The sequence below is a fragment of the Thamnophis sirtalis genome, unplaced genomic scaffold, assembly GCF_051295495.1.
Source record: "Thamnophis sirtalis isolate CommonGarterSnake01/CBP01778 unplaced genomic scaffold, rThaSir2_p1.2 scaffold_2, whole genome shotgun sequence".
NCBI lineage: Eukaryota > Metazoa > Chordata > Lepidosauria > Squamata > Natricidae > Thamnophis > Thamnophis sirtalis.
The window spans coordinates 45,950,272-45,969,706 of NW_028261382.1; the positions used below are offsets into that span (position 1 = coordinate 45,950,272).

Here is a 19,435-nt window from a genome sequence, read left to right on the forward strand (position 1 = left end):
AAGTAGAATGACTGTGGCAAAAGAAAACAAAGATAGGACCAGTATCTCAAAATATTTCAAGTACCACCTGAACATCACTGGCATTGACAAAATCCCCCTCAGTCAATTGCAAAAGGCAGTCTTGCTTGGAAAAGCTTATATCCTTCAATAATACCTTTAATACCCTCGCACACCCACATTTGCCTATTTCGGGTCCTTGGGAAGGCCCTATAAGTGGACAAAAATGCCAACGGGATTGGGCGGCATATAAATTTATTAAATTACTAATTACTAATAAATTGCAAATCCAGTCTAAACATCTAGCTGGCTGGGCCACAAGCCATAACAATACCTTTTATAAGAAGAGGCCTTTGAAGGATGGTGCTGGAGAAGACTCTTGCGAGTCCCTTGGACTGCAAGGCCATCCAACCAGTCAGTCCTAGAGGAGATCCACCCTGTCTGCTCTTTAGAAGGCCAGATCCTGAAGAGGAAACTCAAAGACTTTGGCCACCTGATGAGAAGGAAAAAGGACTCCCTGGAGAAGAGCCTCATGCTGGGAACAATGGAGGGCAAAAGAAGAAGAAGGGGACGGCAGAGAAGGAGGGGGCTGGATGGAGTCACCGAAGCAGTCGACATGAGCTTCAATGGACTCCAGAGGACGGTAGAGGGCAGGAAGGCCTGGAGGAACGTTGTCCATGGGTCGGACACGACTTCGCAACTAACAAGAAGAAAAAGACTGCACAAACTGATCGTACATAAGGCCACAACAATGTTTCATAACGTGGAATGTTTCTAAATATGGATTGGTAGCAAACGAACAGGACCAAAGCAACCCACATTTGAAATTATTCACTTTAATTAACAGGGGTTTTGTTATTTTAAGGTACAGGAATAAGCACTTCTCTTGCAGGACCCATGCAATCCTTTCTCACTGTGCAGAACAAGTCACTGCAGCGACCAGTTGTAGAAGGAAAGTCAGGCACAAAATGGAAGAATTCTCGCTGCACAATGCTCTCCTATTTCATGTCTCAGAATTCAAAAGTAAAAGCTCTTTTCCATGTTCTCACAACATCATAATTCTTGGACCTAATTCTGTCAGCCTGTAGTACAAAACGGCAGTCAGAATCTGACTAATACAGGGCAGCAATGAAACCAATGACACAAACTCTCTTTAGTAAATAAAATAATGACCCACAACTTGTTCGTACAATTATACTGCAAATAGAGTTTCTTCTCGTCCGGTCTGTAGCTCCACTCCAAGTTCAAAGTAGCTGAATTTAAACTCTGCAAAGTTACAAGTGCAAATCAACACCTCCGAAGCGATTCCGGGTATTTGCCCTTCAGCTCCTGCTTGAATTGTCGGAAAAGGATCTTGTTGCGTTGGTTCTCCGCATCCTTTTGCGCGTGGAACTCTCCCGCCACTTTGAATCCCTTGTGAACCAAAAAGGCATTGCTCAGCACTGCAAACCGGTAGCCGGCAATGTGGAGTTCGCAGGCCTGCCAGGACAAGAGAAGAAAAGAAAAGGTTAATGAACATGTGTGTCAACAGCATCATGAGAGTCACCTTGTGTGGGAGATGATGGGTGGCATAAAAACAGATGGAGACAAATGATTGATACAGATAGATAGATAGATAGATAGATAGATAGATAGATAGATAGATAGATAGATAGATAGATAGATAGATAGATAGATAGATAGGATGGATGGTTAGATGAGATAGATGAGACAGATGACTGATACTGGTAGATGATAGATAGATAGATAGATGATAGATAGATAGATAGATAGATAGATAGATAGATAGATAGATAGATAGATAGATAGATAGGATGGATGGATGGTTAGATGAGATAGATGAGACAGATGACTGATACTGGTAGATGATAGATAGATAGATAGATAGATAGATAGATAGATAGATAGATAGATAGATAGATAGATAGATATAGATAGACAGACAGACAGACAGACAGATTATATAGGTGATAGATGATAGACAGGATAAATGATAGATGATATAGAAGATAGATAGATAGATGATAGATAGATAGATAGATAGATAGATAGATAGATAGATAGATAGATAGATAGATAACTGTAGATGATAGATGATAGATAGATATGGATATAGATAGATAGATAGATAGATAGATAGATAGATAGATAGATAGATAGATAGATAGATAGTCAGACAACTGTAGATGATAGATGATAGATAGATATGGATATAGATAGATAGATATAGATAAATAGATAGGATAAATGATAGATAATATAGAAGATACATAGATAATAGATAGATAGACAGACAGACAGACATAGGTGATAGATAGATGATGGACAGGAGACAGATAAATGATAGATGATATAGAACAGTGTTTCTCAACCTTGGTGACTTTAAGTCCTGTGGACTTCAACTCCCAGAATTCCCCAGCCAGTATGCTGGCTGGAGGATTCTGGGAGTTGAAGTCCACAGGACTTAAAGTCACCAAGGTTGAGAAACACTGATATAGAAGATAGATATATAGATAAATATAGATAGATATATAGACAGATGAGATAGAGATAGAGTGATAGCGAGAAAGAGAGAGAGAGATAGTGAAAGAGTGAGAGAGAGTGAGAGTGAGAGAGTGAGAGAGTGAGAGAGTGAGAGAGTGAGTGAGAGAGAGAGAGAGAGAGAGAGAGAGAGAGAAAGAGAGAGAGAGAGAGAGAGAGAGAGAGAGAGATGATAGGTCTTACACATCAAACCAATAACAATAACCATAGGATTTTGCCAGTTTCCTGATCTTTCTCCTTGCTTGGTTACCTGGCTGATCCGGTTAAAGCCGTACTGCTTGAAACGTTCGTCGTAGGGCGGCACTGAGGTAGCACCCACATAGAAGGGCTCCCAAGGGTCTCGCCACGCCACCTCGTAGGCCACACGCAGGGAGCCCCCCACGGGAAGGTTCAGCCAGTGGGAAAAGTTTGTGGGTGCCTGGCACCGGGGGCACAGTTCCTCGTAAAACGGCCGGATCTCCCCCACTTGATACAGCTGTACCAGCTCCGCTTTGCTGGCCGGAATCCGGCGTGTGTGACGGATCTCAAAGGCCGGCACCACAAACACCCGCGGTGTCCCCTCGACGGTGGCTTTCGGCAAGGCCAGGAAATCTTCTCGCAGACCCTCGCTGGGCACCATATCCATGTCGACCACCAGCGCCCAGTGCCCGCCGGCTGCCTCCCTGGCTACGTTGCGCAGCAGGTTGTTGGGGTACGAAGCATTGGCAACCTCCATGGCATAGTTACGCCGGCCAGCCCCTAGTTGTGCCAGCTTGGCGAAAACATCCCCGCAGGACCGGAGACGGGCAAATTGCCCCTCATCCTGCTCCTGCTCGGGGAAGGAAGCCATTTGGTTGGCAGGACACACCAGGTGCAGCCGAAGCCACTGCCGGAGGGGGGCACACAGGACGGCTAAGGCGTAGACCATTGCCGTGCCCTGGCGCACGTCGTCTGCGCCTGGCACAAAGAGGGCCACCGAGATTGGCCCGTGCCACCGCTCCACCAGCTGCTGAGCGTGGTGCAAGTTGCCCAAGCTGGTGTGAGTGACCAATACCACGTCCTGCCGGTCCTCTCTATCCCAAGAGGCCCGTAACATGTCCCGGTAGATGCGGTACTGCCCGCTGGCATCCAGGGTGCCTCCGCTGGCCAGCACCGGCTTGAGCCTCTGCTTGTGCCCGTCGCTTGGCAAGGCATGGCGAGCCTGGAAGAGCTGGGCGTAGCGAGACCTCTGCTCCTGCCCGTGCCACCCGGAAAGCAGAGCCAAATAAAGCAGTTGCAAGCCGGCCACCAGCCCCAGCGCCAGGAGGAGCGCCTGGAAGCAGGAGCAGGTCATGGGGCGGGGCCAAAGGGAGGGGGGGGGTGCAGAGACCAGGGCTCAAGCTTGGCCCATTGGCTCTCCCCGTGGCGCCCTTTCCCTTTGCAAAAAATAAAGGCAAGCAAAACCTTGCAAAAGCTGCCCAGGACCAGCCTCGCGGCCGGCTGCAAATCGAAAGTGTGTGTGTGTGGGAGGGGGGTTGATCTCCAGCGCCCCCTGCTCAGCAGGAGGAGGTACTGCAAGCATTAAAAAGCAGCCTCTGCGAGACCCCCCCCTCCTCCCCCAAAATACCCCTCGCCCCCTTTGGCTTTTGCAGCGCCCGCGGGCTCCCCGTTGCCTTTGGCGCGATGCCCGCCCGCTCTTTGCGCGCGTGGGAGGGAGTGGGTGGGCTTTGCTGACCCCCCCCTTTAGAAAGGGGGGGTTTGCATGAGGAGGGGGGGCTGGAGAGGGTTTGCAATGGGAGGATTGCAAGGATCGGAGGGGGGGGGTGTAAGAAGAAGGGGGGCGCCAAAGCAGAAACACAAACATGCACCCCAATTATTATTATTATTATTATTATTATTATTGCAAAAGGCTTGTTTCTTTGCAAATCACGGTTTGCAAAGCCAGCAAGCCAGCATAGACCAGGTGGAGAGCAAGCCTTCTTCCGTGAGACGAGGTGGCCGAGTGGTTAAGGCGATGGACTGCTAATCCATTGTGCTCTGCACGCGTGGGTTCGAATCCCACCCTCGTCGCTACCGTTTTGGGACGTCTCCCACCCCAAAAATGAGCTTATGTTCTGCTTTGCAACCCCAAGAAAAAGGAGGTTTAAAGCAGAGTGGGGAAGATACCCTTCCCGTCCTTTGCAAGGGTCTTTCTCCAGGAATGAATTTTTTTCTCTTTTGGGGTGCATTCCTGGCTCTCCATCCCAAAATTGATGGGAGCCGGAGTCTTCCCTTGTTTTAGGAGGGGCTCTGAAATGCATAAGCCCTGCAAACAGGTGGGCTGGGATTTGCAAAACCCATCATCCCCAACAGGAGGTGGAGCCCTTGGCCAAGGAGCAAGCGCCAGGTGTTGGAAAGCCGAGCTGGAGGGGGGGTCACACACACACACACACCCCTCCCCAATGCATAGAGTCAATATATTTGTTGGGAAAAGCGAGCAAAATGTGTGGGGTTTTCTTTTGGTTCTGCATTCTCCTATTTGGGTAATTTCCAAATTCACCGAATTGTGTAAACCCCAAATACAGGATAATTTAGTGGTCAAAGGGTGAACTCCCACGGAATTGCAAGTTTAGGATCTTTAAAACATCCGTGGGACAATCCAGAATAATAGAATAGGAATAGAATATTGCTAAGTGGAACTTTTCTTAAGGAAATTTTGCCCCATTTTACAACCTTAATGGCCCTAGTTAATCACTGTGCCACCATGGCAATAAGAATAGAACAGAATATAATAATGAATATAATGGAATATAATGAATAGAATATAACGTAGAGTAGAACAATGAATATAATAGAATGAAGAATATAATGAAGAATATATTATATAATAACGAAGAATAGAATGAATAGACTAAGAATAGAATGAATATAGTATAATAATGAAGAATAGAATAAAATAATGAAGAATAGAATAATAAAATAATGAATAATAGAATGAAGTATACAATAATGAATATATTATATAATAATGAATAGAATAATGAATAGACTAAGAAAGAATGAAGAATAGAATAGAATGAATATAGTATAATAATGAAGAATAGAATAAGGAGAATAGAATAAAATAATGAAGAGAAGCATAGAATAATGAAGAATAGAATAATGGATAGAATATAATATAATAATGAAGAATAGAACAATGAATATAATATAATAATGAAGAATAGAATAAGGAAAATATAATATAATAATGAAGAATATAATAATGAAGAATAGAATAATGAATATAATAGAATAATGAAGTATATAATAATGAATGTATTATATAATAATGAAGAATAGAATAATGAATAGACTAAGAATAGAATAAATAGAAGAATGAAGAGAAGAACAGAATAGAATAATGAAGAATAGAACAATGAATATAATATAATAATGAAGAATAGAATAAGAATAGAATATAATAATGAAGAATAGAATAACGAAGAATAGAATAATGAATATAATAGAATAATGAAGTATATAATAATGAATATAATATTATATAATGAAGAATAGAATAATGAATAGACTAAAAATAGAATAAATAGAAGAATGAAGAGAAGAACAGAACAGAATAATGAAGAACAGAAAAACTGATATAATATAATAATGAAGAATATAATATAATAATGAAGAATAAAATAGAATTATTTATTGGCCAAGTGTGAGTGTGAACACACAAACAATTTGTCTTCGGTGCTTAAGCTCTCAGTGTACATAAAAGCCAGAAGTGATAAATGATAATCATTGTTGTCCTAAAAAATACATTCATCATGAAGGGACATAAGAAAAGTAGAATAGGTAGAATTAGTGGGACATAATAATCACTTGCTATTTCGCTTCTGAACGAATTAGAATTGCCTCTGCCATTTGCTTCTACCCGTGATCCGATTTATCTTGTGTTGTGTTCAACTCTGTGCCTGGTGTGGGGTATGTCATGGCCCGGCAGGGTGACATCGGGCATATACCTATGTTGCTAAGCCCCGCAGCCCCTCGGTTCCTTGCTGCCCAGCCAATGCAGGGCTACAAGGCGGGCATGGGCCAGGGGGCCAGAACTGGGCACTAAGCTGATGTCGCCAAGGTGTAAAAGGAAGCTATACCTTCCCCAAGGTGTGATCTTCCTTACATGCCCCTCTGTATATTCATGGAATGGTCTACCCAGTTCTTTGCTTTGATCAAAATAAAAGGCGGTTTCTTTTTCAAGCCTTCGCTTAAGCTCTTCTTTTTGGCCTATCGTTGACTTAAGCACAGCACCAAACCTTGCAATCATAAATCACAAGATACAACACTTGGAAGTCGTGTCCAACCCATTGCGACCCCATGGACCATGTTCCTCCAGGCCTTCCTGTCCTCTCCCATCCTCTGGAGTCCATTGACTGCTTCGGGGACTCCATCCAGCCACCTCATTCCCTGCCGTCCCCTTCTTCTTCTTCTGCCCTCCATCGTTCCCAGCATGAGGCTCTTCTCCAGGGAGTCCTTCTTCCTTCTCATCAGGTGGCCAAAGTCTTTGAGTTTCCTCTTCAGGATCCGGCCTTCTAAAGAGCAGCCAGGGTGGATCTCCTCTAGGACTGACCGGTTGGATGTCCTTGCAGTCCAAGGGACTCAATGCAGGAGTCTTCTCCAGCACCATCCTTCAAAGGCCCTCATTCTTTGGTGCTCAGCCTTCCTTATGGTCCAACCTTCACAGCCATCCATGGCAACTGGGAAAACCAGAGCCTTGACTAGACACACTTTTGATTGGCAGGGTGATGTCTCTGCTTTTTAGGATGCTGCCTAGATTTGCCATCACTTTCCTCCCCAGGAGCAAGCCTCTTTTAATTTCTTGGCTGCAGTCCCCATCTGCCCTGATCTTGGAGCCCAGGAAAATAAAATCTGTCCCTCCCTCCATTTCTTCCCCATCTATTTGCCAGGAACTGAGAGGGCTGGATACAACACAGTGAGTCATGTTATAACTAAACAGATATCAGCATGTATTCCAATGCTGGTAGCGTCTTTTAGCTCCTTAAAAGGGGATTTGCACGCCTTTATGTATAGCGTAGGAAATGATATCAAACTACATTCAGTGGAAGAAACGATGCACAATGTTTAATCTTACAGAAACAAACCAGCCTTTTCATCCATATATTCTTTATTGGTCAATTTGCTTTTTCCCCCCAGACGAATCTTAAAAAGCCACGCAACTCGAGAGGGCGAAATTATTTCGAAGCGTTTTCTTTGGCAGAAAAAGCTCTCCGAGTGATGTGCAAAGTTGAGGAAGACACTGATTCTATTCAGAAATCCACGGTTAACCACGACTTTACACAACCCTGTTTTTTTCCAAATTTGCACAACGTCCTCCTTCTGCTAAGGGGACACAATGTTCTCTCTGTAATTTTTCAGCTGTACAGTAGCCGTGTCTGTGGATTTTTTGAAAAACACATCAAACGCCAGACCAATTTCGACAAACCATTCTTGTTTAATCTCTCCAAGTGGAGATAGCAATAGCAATAGCAGTAGACTTATATACCGCTTCATAGGCCTTTCAGGCCTCTCTAAGCGGTTTACAGAGAGTCAGCATATTGCCCCCAACAATCTGGGTCCTCATGCTTCCCCCCCCCACCTCCATTTTTCTAGGGGGGGGGAAGGGAGGTGGGGTCCTAGGGGGGAGGGGGGGACATAGTATGTGTTGGATTTTAAAGTGATTAATATGATTGCCCTTGTATACTGTTGCGTTTTTAATTCTAGTGTAAAAATAGGAAGTTGAATATATTGATAGATAGTAGAAATACAGCGAAGGGAGGAGTAGAAGGAAAGAAGAAAGAGGGGTAGAGAGGGTGGGAGAGAGGATCGGAGGGAGGGTGAGATGGAAGGGAGGGAGTGTATTGGGAGAGAGGAGTGATAGAGGGGGAGGGGAAGTAGGGTAGAGGGGAATGTTGGAGGGGAGAAAAGAAAGTTGGAGGGGGGTGAAAGAAAGGGTGTATGGAGGGTTGAAGTGGTACATTGGGTTTGTACTTTGGGGAGTATTGTTGACAAGGATGGTTGTGTTTATTGCTCAATGTTATATGGCCCCGGTTATGCACAGTATATATGTGACTGTATGAAATGAAAATGAAAATGAAAATAAAACATATTTACACACATTTTTCTAGGGGTGTTAATTCAATAAAAACCAACACGTCAAAAAAAAAATTATTTTATTAGCGCGTAATATGTTTCCCATTAGCCACTCCCCGAAATAAGAGCAAAATAATTATCTTTAAAAAAAAAAAAAAAAAACACACACACACACGATATAATGTACATGAAAAGAAGATTTCCCTTTTGAAAACACTGAAGGGACACACTTTTAAGTTTTTGCTCTGATATAAACTGGCTCACTTACTAGATCTTTTCAAAAGACAAAGGTCATGTCCCTCTTTGCAATTTTTGCCATCTTCGGAGCCATCTAACCATCATTAGGCCACAATAGGGATAAGGGTACACTTAATATCATGACGACGATGACGATGTAAGAGGCTATGGTTTAAATCTGGAAGTCCTCCGAGATTCCAAACCTCGACCAAACCAGCATCCCTGTGAAGGAATCTACTGCCTTCTCTAGGAAATCCTTTACAGCATTTCCCAGAATTCTTAGCTAATTTGCCTAAGGACAAGGGGATTCTGGGAGTTGCAGTTCCCACACATCTAAAAGACAAGGACTTCGACGAGACTGATCTAAACTTAGCCACGAACTGCTGCTAGGGCAGGATTTAGGCCATAGGTTTCCCAAAGGAAATTATCGTTTAAACCAGGACTGTCCAATCTTGCCACTTTAAGACCCGTGGACTTCGACTCCCAGAATGCCTCAGCCAACGCGGAGAATTCTGGGAGTTGAAGTCCACAAGTCTTCAAAGTTGCACATCCCTGGTTTAAAACCTTCTCTTGAGCTAATCACAGTACAGGTAACGGCTATATACGGATGTTTTTCTCACCCCCCTGGAAAAAAAACAGCTTTAGTTGAAAAAAAGCAGCTACCGTAATCTCACTAAGCGGAACGAATGAGAGGTAGAGACCGAGTAACCAGAGTTACTCCATAGTTCCCTTTCTAATTCAGAGTAACCACTTTTCTGTTTACATGCAGAGTGGTGAACAGTCTGAATTCTATTTTTATTCAAATGCCAAATGAAATCGGATCAGTGCTACTTAAAGCTGCACCGTCCCTCGGCTGAACCCAGAAAAGTTATCCCGTAATATGAGACCCAGCCCTGTTCTTTACGCCAAGGTGCTTTTCCAATGTATTCTGGGCCCTCTTCGTTTTCAGTTCACCTGAGGATTTCTGTTTTCACCCTTTTTCAAACTGTTTCAGCCCAGCCTACCATGTAAGGGAGAACGAGGCATGCAGAATTAGCTCTGCTCTGAATTATCTAATATCTTCCGGATCTCCAGCAAAATGAGACCAATTTAAGGAGTTACAATAGAATCACACAGTTGGAAGGGACCTTGGAGGTCTTCTAGTCCAACCCCCTGCTTAGGCAGGAAACCCTATACCACTTCAGACAAATGGTTATCCAACATCTTCTTAAAAACTTCCAGTGTTGGAGCATTCACAACTTCTGGAGGCAACTTCTGTTCCACTGATTAATTGTTCTCACTGTCAGGAAATTTCTCCTTAATTCTAAGTTGCTTCTCTCCTTGATTAGTTTCCACTCATTGCTTCTTGTTCTACCCTCAGGTGCCTTGGAGAATAGTTTGACTCCCTCTTCTTTGGGGCAGTCCCTGTTATCACAATTAATTCTTCCGTTCCTTCCTGGAAAAGTTAAGACTTGTTTCCTCCCCCCCCCCTCCAAAAAACCCGGTCCCTTTTTGTCATCCAAGTTACTAGTCCTGTAGATTCGGCAATACATTTCAGGGTTCCAAAACAACCCAAGCAATGGAGGAAACAAGAGAATGTGGATTGCTTTGATACTAAAAACTATCCCGAAGTATTTTTTCTCTCTCTCTTCGGCAGGCCCTCCAGTCATGTATGCAACGGAGTCCATCACAAAATAATAATGCTGAATTTTAAAAAAAAACTGGAGCAGAATAAAATCACACTTTCCATCATGAGAAGCTGCCTGATGAAGTGGCCTAAAAAATTGTTTGCCAAACATTTTGCAGAAGTGCCAATTGCAAAAATCCAGAATCTTTCTTTCCCAATACATTCAGATGTCTGCAGAAAAAAAAAAACCCATAATGTCGCCTTCTTTAAAGGTAAAGCTTCCCCTCGCATATATGTGCTAGTCGTTCCCGACTCCAAGGGGCGGTGCTCATCTCCGTTTCAAAGCCGAAGAGCCAGCGCTGTCCGAAGACGTCTCCGTGGTCATGTGGCCAGCATGACTCAATGCCGAAGGCGCATAGAACGCTGTTATCTTCCCACCAAAGGTGGTTCCTATTTTTCATTTTTTACCTGCTTTCGAACTGCTACGTTGGCAGAAGCTGGGACAAGTCACGGGAGCTCACTCCGTTATGTGGTGCTAAGGATTCGAACCGCCGAACTGCCAACCTTTCTGATCGACAAGTTCAGTGTCTTTAACCGCTGAGCCACCTGTTTGCCTAGCTGCCACAAGGAGGGAGGGGTTTGGGGGAAAATCATGCCAGGGGGAATCCGTTCGTTACCCATGGAGCCTTCAAGAGAGACAGAGGCCAAACCTTTGCAATCTTGACACTCTTGCTGGGTGTTGGAGTGGCAGGAGGGAGGCCATCAAAGGAGCAGCTTGAGGAGGAAGGAGAGGGCTGCCCCGCAGGAGAGTCCCAATGCCAGGAAAAAGGTCATGATGGCCCCCGCCAGCTCGCTCTCTTCCGGCTGGACCTGCCTGGGGGAGAGAATTAAGGTCCAGATTTAAAGGTCATAGAAGTGAGTCAATCCTTTCCTTCCCTCCCTCTTTTTCTTTCTTCTGTCTCTTCCTCCCTCCCTCCATTCTTTTTCTTCCTTCATCTCTCCCTCGCTTTTTCTTCCTTCTCTATCTTTTCCTTCCTTCCTCCCTTTTTCTATCTTCTTTCCTTCCCTCCATCTTTTTCTTTCTTCCACCCCTCCCTCATTCTTCCTTCTCTATCTTTCCCCTTCCTTCTCTCCCTCCCTGTTTCTTCCTTCCTTCCCTCCACCTTTTTCTTTCCTCTATCTTTTCCTCCCTCCCTCCCTCTTCCTTCCCTCCATCTTTTTCTTCCTTCATCTCTCCCTCACTTTTTCTTCCTTCTCTATCTTTTCCTTCTTTCCTCCATTTCTTTTTTTCTTCTTTCCTTCCCTCCTTTTCTTTTTCTTTCTTCCATCCCTCCTTCATTCTTTCTTTCTTCCTTCTCTATCTTTTCCCTTCTTCTTCTTTTTTGTTAGACTTATATACCGCTTCATAGGGCTTTCAGCCCTCTCTAAACGGTTTACAGAGTCAGCATATTGCCCCCAACAACAATCCGGGTCCTCATTTCACCCACCTCGGAAGGATGGAAGGCTGAGTCAACCTTTTGAGCCGGTGAGATTTGAACAGCCGAACTGCAGTCAGCTGAAGTAGCTTGCAGTGCTGCATTTAACCACTGCGCCACCTCGGCTCCCTTCCTTCCTTCCTTCTCTCCCTCCCTCTTTCTCTTTCCCCTCTCCTCCCTCCCTCCCTTTTTCTTCCTTCCTTCCCTCCATCTTTTTCTTTCTTCTATCCTTTTCTTTCTTCCATCCCTCCCTCATTCCCTCTTTCTTCCTTCTCTATCTTTTCCTTCCTTCCTTCTCTTCCCTTCCTCTACCCAACTCCAGCTTATACTGGGTAACTTGGAACTGGCATTTGCCACTTCCTGCGGGCTTCCCCACTGAATGACTGTGGGAAGCCAGAAGGAAATCACGTCGCTGACTAAAGCTGTGATTCGGTTAACAATGGCAACCAGAACTGCAGCAACTGCCGTCACTAAGGGGGACACTAGGCTTTACAACCATATTGCTTAGGGACAGAAATTCCAATCCCAATTGCTGTTGTAAGTCAAGGACTATCTGTAATCACAACATCCGATAACACAGCAAACACCAAACTTCACAACTGGGACTTCCATCTGCCTCATCGCAAAGCCAGGTTTTTAAAGATTTCTGGAACATTTTTGGGATGGGAACCCCAATCTTCTGGGGAAGGACCTCATTCCAGAGGGCAGGCACTGCTACAGAGAAAGGATGGGGAATTATGGATTGTAAACAGCAACGTATAGAATCACCGGACTGGAAGGGACCTCAGAGGTCTTCTAGTCCAACCCCCTGCTCAAGCAGGAGTCCCTAGGCCAGCGTTTCTCCCTCTGGGCAGTTTTCCAGATGGGTGGACTTCAACTCCCAGAATTCCCCAGCCAGCAATTGTTGGTTGGGAAATTCTGGGAGTTGAAGTCCTCCCATCTGGAAAACTGCCAAGGTTGTGAAACATTGATTCCAGAGAAACGGCTGTCCGATCTTAAAACCCTGCAGGGATGGAGCTCCCACGACTTCTGGGGGCAAGTAGTTCCGCTGGTTAATTATTCTTACTGTCAGGAAATTTCTCCTCAGTTCTAAGTTGCTTCTCTTCTTGATTAGTTTCCACCCATTGCTTCTTGTTCTGCCCTCAGGTGCTTTGGAGAATAGCTTGACTCCCTCTTCTTTGTGGCAACCCCTGAGATATTGGAAGACTGCTATCATGTCTCCCCTGGTCCTTCTTTTCATTAAACTAGACATACCCAGTTCCTGCAATCGTTCTTCCTATGTTTTAGCCTCCAGTCCCCTAATCCTCTTTGTTGCTCTTCTCTGCACTCTTTCCAGAGTCTCCACATCTTTTTTACATCGTGGCGACCAAAACTGGATGCAGTATTCCAGGTGTGGCCTTATAAAGGCCTTATAAAGTGGTACTAACACTTCACGTGATCTTGATTCTATCTCTCTGTTGATGCAGCCTAGAACTGTGTTGGCTTTTTTGGCAGCTGCTGCACACGGCTGGCTCCTATTTAAATGGTTGTCCACTAGGACTCCAAGATCCCTCTCCCAGTTACTACTGTTGAGCAAGGTACCACCTATACTGTACCTGTGCATTTCGTTTTCGTTGCCTAAGTGTAGAGCCTCACTTTTTTCCACCTTATTTATTTATTTATTTATATTTACTTGTCAACAATTTATTTACTTGTCAACAAGGGCGCTGCCCCAAAGAAGAGGGAGTCAAGCTATTCTCCAAAGCACCTGAGGGTGGGACAAGAAGCAATGGGTGGAATGGGATGTAAACTTTAAACCGTGATTTGGAAAGGAGGATTAGAAAACTTTGTTATCAAATATTATGGATGTTTAGCTAATTGGAAAGATTACAGGCTGATAGATGAAAGTGTTTAATCTCAAACTAGTTGGACTTAGTGAAATTTAGTGACAGTAGATATGGTTAAATAAAGAATTGAAAATGATAATAATGTATACATATGTATTGGTATAACAAGTAGTAATTGGATATGAATATTGAATGGTACCTATGAAAGGAAGATGAGAAATAGTTTGGTTACATATATTAATGAAAAGATTAATATATTAATCTTACATAGATTACATTAATCTATACATAGATTAATGAAAAAAAATGAATTATGATAATGGATATAGTCAAATAAAGGAGAGATAATGATAACAATGTGTATATAGGTATGAGTACAACAGGGGGAAATTAGATGTAAATTGTAAACAGTGATTTGGAAAGGAAGATTAGAAACCTTTGTTACTAAAAGTTATTGATGTTTAGCTAGAAAAGGCCATAAGGAATAGTGTTATTGGGATACTAGAAATAGCAAATGAGATTGCCAGTATGTGATTATGTCTTGAGTTTTGGTATGTTTTATGATGAAGGACGTTTAAACAATTATAGTCAAACGAGAATGGGGATAGGATAATGGTAATATGTACAAATATATTTGATTTAAAATACTAGAATTAATATGAATCATGGGTGACTGTGAAAGAAACGCACAAAAATTTATTGTAACCAACTGATATACTTTCTACAGTATATAAAGAAAGAGGGTTTTTTTGTGTTGTGTCTGTTTTGAAAACTAAAAATAAAAAAATAAAAAAAGAAGCAATGGGTGGAAACTAATCAAGGAGAGAAGCAACTTGAAACTAAGGAGAAATTTCCTGACAGTGAGGACAATTAACCAGTGGAACAGAAATTGCCTCCAGAAGTTGTGAATGCCCCAACACTGGAAGTCTTTAAGAAGATGTTGGATAGCCATTTGTCTGAAGTGGTGTAGGGTTTCCTGTGTAGGCAGGGGGTTGGACTAGAAGACCTCCAAGGTCCCTTCCAACTCTATTCTATTCTTAAGTGTAAGGAAACAAGTATGGAGGAACAAAGCTACTCACTTGGGGGCCAGGCACATGGTGAGGGAGACGAAGTAGCCGTTGGACAGAGAAAAAACCACCATCAGAACCACAAACCAGGCGTCGTGGTGGAACAGCACAAGCCACGCACTCTGTCTCTGGATGTTGCACAGAAGGAACATGGGGATGAGGAAGACTCGGAGTCCCACCGCGGCGGGAAGGAGCCGAAGGTGCTTCTGTGGCTGGCGAGAGAAAAAAACCCAGTTTCAACAAAGCTTGTACATAAAACACCCGTTTATTTATTTATACCCCGCTTTTATTTTTACGAATAACTCAGGACGGCAAACGTATCCAACACAGCTTCTTCCCCCTAATAACAACAGCCCTGTGAGGCGGGTTGGGATGAGAAAGAGAGGGACTGGCCCATGTCATCCAGCTAGTTTTGATGCCTAAGGCGGGATTTGAACTCGCGGTCTCCTTGTGATTGGCTCAAAGTCACCCAGTTGGTTTTCGTAACTAAGGTGGGACTAGAACTAACCGTCTGCTGGTGATTGGCCCAAAGTCACGCAGCCGGCTTTCCTGCCTAAAGTGGGACTAGAACTCACAGTCTCCTGGCGACTGGCCCAAAATCACCCAGGTGTCTTTGTGTCTAAGGAGGGACTAGAACTCACAGTCTCCTGGCGACTGGCACAAAATCACCCAGGTCTCTTTGTGTCTAAGGAGGGACTAGAACTCACAGTCTCCTGGCGACTGGCCCAAAATCACCCAGGTGTTTGTGTCTAAGGAGGAACTAGAACTCACAGTCTCCTGGCGACTGGCCCAAAATCACCCAGCTGGCTTCCATGGGTAAAGTGGGACTAGAACTCACGGTCTCCTGGTTTCTAGCCTGGTGCCTCAACCAGGAAACCAAACTTTTATTTCTTATCCCCTTAACCCTAAACAGAGAGGAAGCTTAAAAAAAAACCTGAGCTCCAAATTTCTGCTGCTAAGCGAGACAGTTGTTAAGTGAGCTTTGCCCCATTTCAGGACCGTTCTTGCCACAGCCGTTAAGTGAATCGCCGCAGCTGTGAAGTTAGTCACAGGGTTCGTTAAACGAATCCGGCTTCCTCCGTTGACTCTGCGGGTCAGCAGGTCACCAAAGATGATTCCCCTGACCCCTGGAGGCGGCGACCGTCGTAAATACAAGTCGGTTGCCAAGCATTCGAACTCTGATCATGTAAGGGTGCTTGCAGGAGTCGTAAGGGTGAAAAAAGTCACTTGTCGCAGGGCGGTTGTAACTTCGGCCGTGACCCGACAAAAGCGCGCGGACAAAACCGTGTCGCTAAAACAACATCATCAACACGCCAACAGCAGCGCGCAGAAAACAGCGCGTTGACAGAACGGCGATTTAAGTTAATGTAAGGGTTAGGTTTAGGGTTAGCGTTAGGTTTAGGGTTAGTTTTAGGTTTACAGCACCCTTCTGTCGGCGTGCTGTTGTCGACGCGTTGATGATGTTGTGGTTTTAGCGACACGGTTTTGTTGGCACGCTTTTGTCATTCGTCGGCGCAGTTCAGAACTCGCGGTTTTATCACCGCAGTTTAGTCAGCTGCGCTTTTGTCGGTCGCCCTTTTGTCGGTGAACCAACTTCGGCCACTAAACGAACGGTTATAAGTCGAGGATTACCTGTAGACCTGCCCCTGATCTCCCCAACCCACCCCGATTCCTTTAAGACGATGTCTGATCATCCCCTCCATGCAGGGGTGGGTTTCTCGCCCCGTTCCAACCGGTTCGGTTGGAATGGGGCCAGCGGCGTCCTCGTGCACGCGCGCGATGCACGCATGCGTACTAGCATCTGTGCAACGCTCCAGCTGCTCCTGGAGGATCACGCAGGCGTTGTATGCGTCCTGCGCATGCGTGGAAGCGCAGAACTCGTCAAAACCGGGTAAGAAGCGCGGGCGGGCGGCTGGGCCCTTCGCCGTTCCCGGAAGTTACTTACTTCCGGGTTCGCCGACCAACCGGTTCTCAGGGACCGCCACGAACCGGTTGAAACCCACCCCTGCCTCCATGGGAAACAGCATAGATGAGAAATCTATCCCACTTCTGTAGCACCAAATTGCTGGAAATGTAATCATGAATTAGGCACGTACTACCATATGTGGCGGTCGTGGCAAAAAAACCAAAATAATATTGGTGGAAAATTCAAAGGTAGCTCATAGAGATAACCGAAGTGGAAATAGGATTCACACCAGAACTATTTCTTTTGGGAATCACAAACAATAAATATAACAAGGGGGTTATTTAATTATATTAATTACATATTATTAAGGCAACAAAAATGGTCTTTGCCCAAAACTGGAAAAACAGGGAGATTCCACAAGAAGAGGAAATAATTAGGAAAATTCTGACTTGTGCTGAAATGGATAAATTGACGTGGGAATTGAAGAATAAAGGCAAATCAGAATATTATAAGGTCTGGGACAAATATTATCGATGGTTGGAACAAAAAAAGGAATTAGCAAAGACTTAGGTTTATAGAATGGAGATTAGAATTACGTATGAAACTATAACTGGGAAAAATGTATATAAATAAAGCAACATGGTTAGAAATACGATGTTTTTATATTTGGGAATACTGAATAATAGACCACATGTCAATAAGCCTGGTGGTTTATAATGCACAACTTTATATCTTAGTATGTGTGGCGAAGACTTTTGCTAGGAGGGTTGCACTGTGGCCAATGTTTTAATTTGTGTTCAATAGAAAACATTAAAAAATAAATAAAATGTATCCCACTTCTGCCACCAATTGCTCACCCAGAGGAAGTAGGAAGTCGAACTGCGGCCCAACCAGTCCATCACGTTGAAGAGCAGGAAGCAGCAAACAGGAGTGAAGAATTTCTCTAAAGGGGGGGACGGGGGGAACCCAGAGAAGAGTTAGACCTTGTCTTGTGAGTCAAGTCAACTTGACACTCTCTTGAGAGGCCCCTATCTCTTTTCTGGTGCCTTTCTGTATGTAGCCTTGGAAAAACCAAGTTTTATCTTGTCCTGTTTACTTCACACATTCTGTAGTTAGTAAAAGCACAATAGCCCTACACATATTAGGCAGAGAATATAATGGATTGTACATTTAAGACTGTAAAAGAATACAAAATCAACCTTTTAATGTTTTTATAAAAGAGTAACTTAATGCCATTTCCTTCAATCCTCACTTCTTCTCTGCTCGGTAACTTATTCTTTTATACCTACAATAATTCATAATGTCCTAACTTCTCCTAAGTTTCATATGGAAGCAAATTTTTGGCATTCGGAGTTCTCCATCCCCTGCTTCCCCACTTTCATTATCAGCATCGATTCTTTCTTTCCGTTTGCGATTGATGTAGTTATTAAGGTCCTGATGCTCATACTCCCTTTCTATCAACATTTGTACGAGAGGAATCAAGCATGGTAAAAAACATGAGAGCTCGGGATCCTAATACGGCAAATCTTGCTAAATCTTTCCAATTTGAAAGCCACCCACCAAATCAATCATTGAGCATGAGTGCACCTCCCGCCAGCCAGCTGATTTTCGGGTCTCTGAAACACGCGCATGCACGGGGGGGACGGGGTCACTCAAGCATGCACTGCATATTGTTCCCTAGTTGGGTCCTGAAATGTCTGCAAGGAAACTGAGCTCAGAGACCACCAAGAGCCAATATTTCTCCTCATACCCTTCCTCCTCCACTCCCTTCTAGCATTGATGACGTTACCTAGCTGGGTCACGAAACGTCTGCCAGAAAACCACCAAGCTCAGAGAGCATCAAGACTCCACAGTTGTGGTTCTCCTCCTCCTAGTCTTCCTCTCCTCCTCCTTTCAATCTCAGGGAGAATCAAGAACCCCACAGTCCTCCTCCTCCTCTCTACAAACCCCACTCCCTACTAGCACTGATGGTGTTACCTAGTTGGGTCATGAAACGTCTGCAAGAAAACCACCAAGCTCGGAGAGCGTCAAGGACCGCCTCGGGGGCGTCTCTTACCCACTACCTGATCTTCAACTTGGAGACGCGTTGAGGAGTGGATCCCCCGCCCCAAATCCCCATCTCATCCCTGTCCCAGCTCCAGCCAAGGCTAACCAGGAACTGTCCCACCCCCCTCCGCCCTGTCATTAAATGACCCATCACTCACGCCAAGACTCATCCCGAGAGGAACTGACGATTCTCGTGGTAATAGCCGGAAACACCGAGAGGGTAATGGAGAAGTCCATAACGATGGAGAGGGCCAGCAGCCAAATCTGAAGCGGGAAAAACAGAATCTGCACTGAGACACGAACCACGTTCAATATCTGGATCACCCTGTGGTCTCTTTTCAAGTGGCATTCAATGGAGCACGGTTCCAGAGCCAACGGAGCCCCAGTATAAAGGGAGTCCTTGAAATAAGACCACAAGGGAGCCTGACGTATCTGTCGTAAGGCATGACGGTCGTAAGTCGAGGCAAACGTTTGATCAACCCATTTTCTGAGTTATTCTGCGGCAGTTGTTAAGTGGAGTGTAGCAGTCATTCATTCCAATGGGTGTACTATCTGGGTCATTTTACATATATATAATAATAGCGATAATAATATTATTTGCTTACATATAATAGTATTCTTCCAATTTCTAGTTTTATTATCTAACCATCGGTAAATCAAAT

At 44.3% G+C, this 19,435-nt stretch overlaps 2 protein-coding genes and 1 non-coding gene across 3 annotated transcripts in view; 1 reads left to right on the forward strand and 2 right to left on the reverse strand.

Moving 5' to 3' along the window:
* Positions 1–619: 619 nt before the first annotated feature.
* B4GAT1 (beta-1,4-glucuronyltransferase 1) lies at positions 620–3,938 on the reverse strand. The gene is made up of 2 exons (XM_014063996.2): positions 2,789–3,938; positions 620–1,476 (listed from the first exon to the last, which is right to left on the reverse strand). Exons 1-2 carry the CDS (start codon positions 3,848–3,850, stop codon positions 1,285–1,287), a joined length of 1,254 nt encoding a protein of 417 aa, XP_013919471.2. The 5' UTR covers positions 3,851–3,938; the 3' UTR covers positions 620–1,284.
* A 546-nt stretch (positions 3,939–4,484) lies between these two features.
* On the forward strand, positions 4,485–4,566 carry TRNAS-GCU (transfer RNA serine (anticodon GCU)). The gene has a single exon. It is a non-coding gene; the product is annotated as a tRNA-Ser (tRNA).
* Positions 4,567–8,758: 4,192 nt separating this feature from the next.
* The window catches only part of SLC29A2 (solute carrier family 29 member 2), a 30,916-nt gene continuing 20,239 nt past the window's right edge, over positions 8,759–19,435 (reverse strand). Inside the window, exons 10-13 of the mRNA XM_087705297.1 lie at positions 18,932–19,037; positions 17,585–17,670; positions 14,834–15,033; positions 8,759–11,327 (exon numbers count right to left, since the gene is read on the reverse strand). Coding sequence (XP_087561423.1) covers positions 11,216–11,327; positions 14,834–15,033; positions 17,585–17,670; positions 18,932–19,037 — 504 coding nt within the window. The 3' untranslated portion in view covers positions 8,759–11,215. The remainder of the gene's footprint in view (positions 11,328–14,833; positions 15,034–17,584; positions 17,671–18,931; positions 19,038–19,435) is intronic.

What these genes read in the sequence shown, in the direction of transcription:
- B4GAT1 (XM_014063996.2), bottom strand. Translation starts at nt 3,850, where the DNA reads ATGACCTGCTCCTGCTTCCAGGCGCTCCTCCTGGCGCTGGGGCTGGTG. An exon ending in GCTTTAACCGGATCAGCCAG is followed by an intron (nt 1,477 to 2,788) that starts GTAACCAAGCAA and finishes TTGTCCTGGCAG; the next exon opens with GCCTGCGAACTCCACATTGC.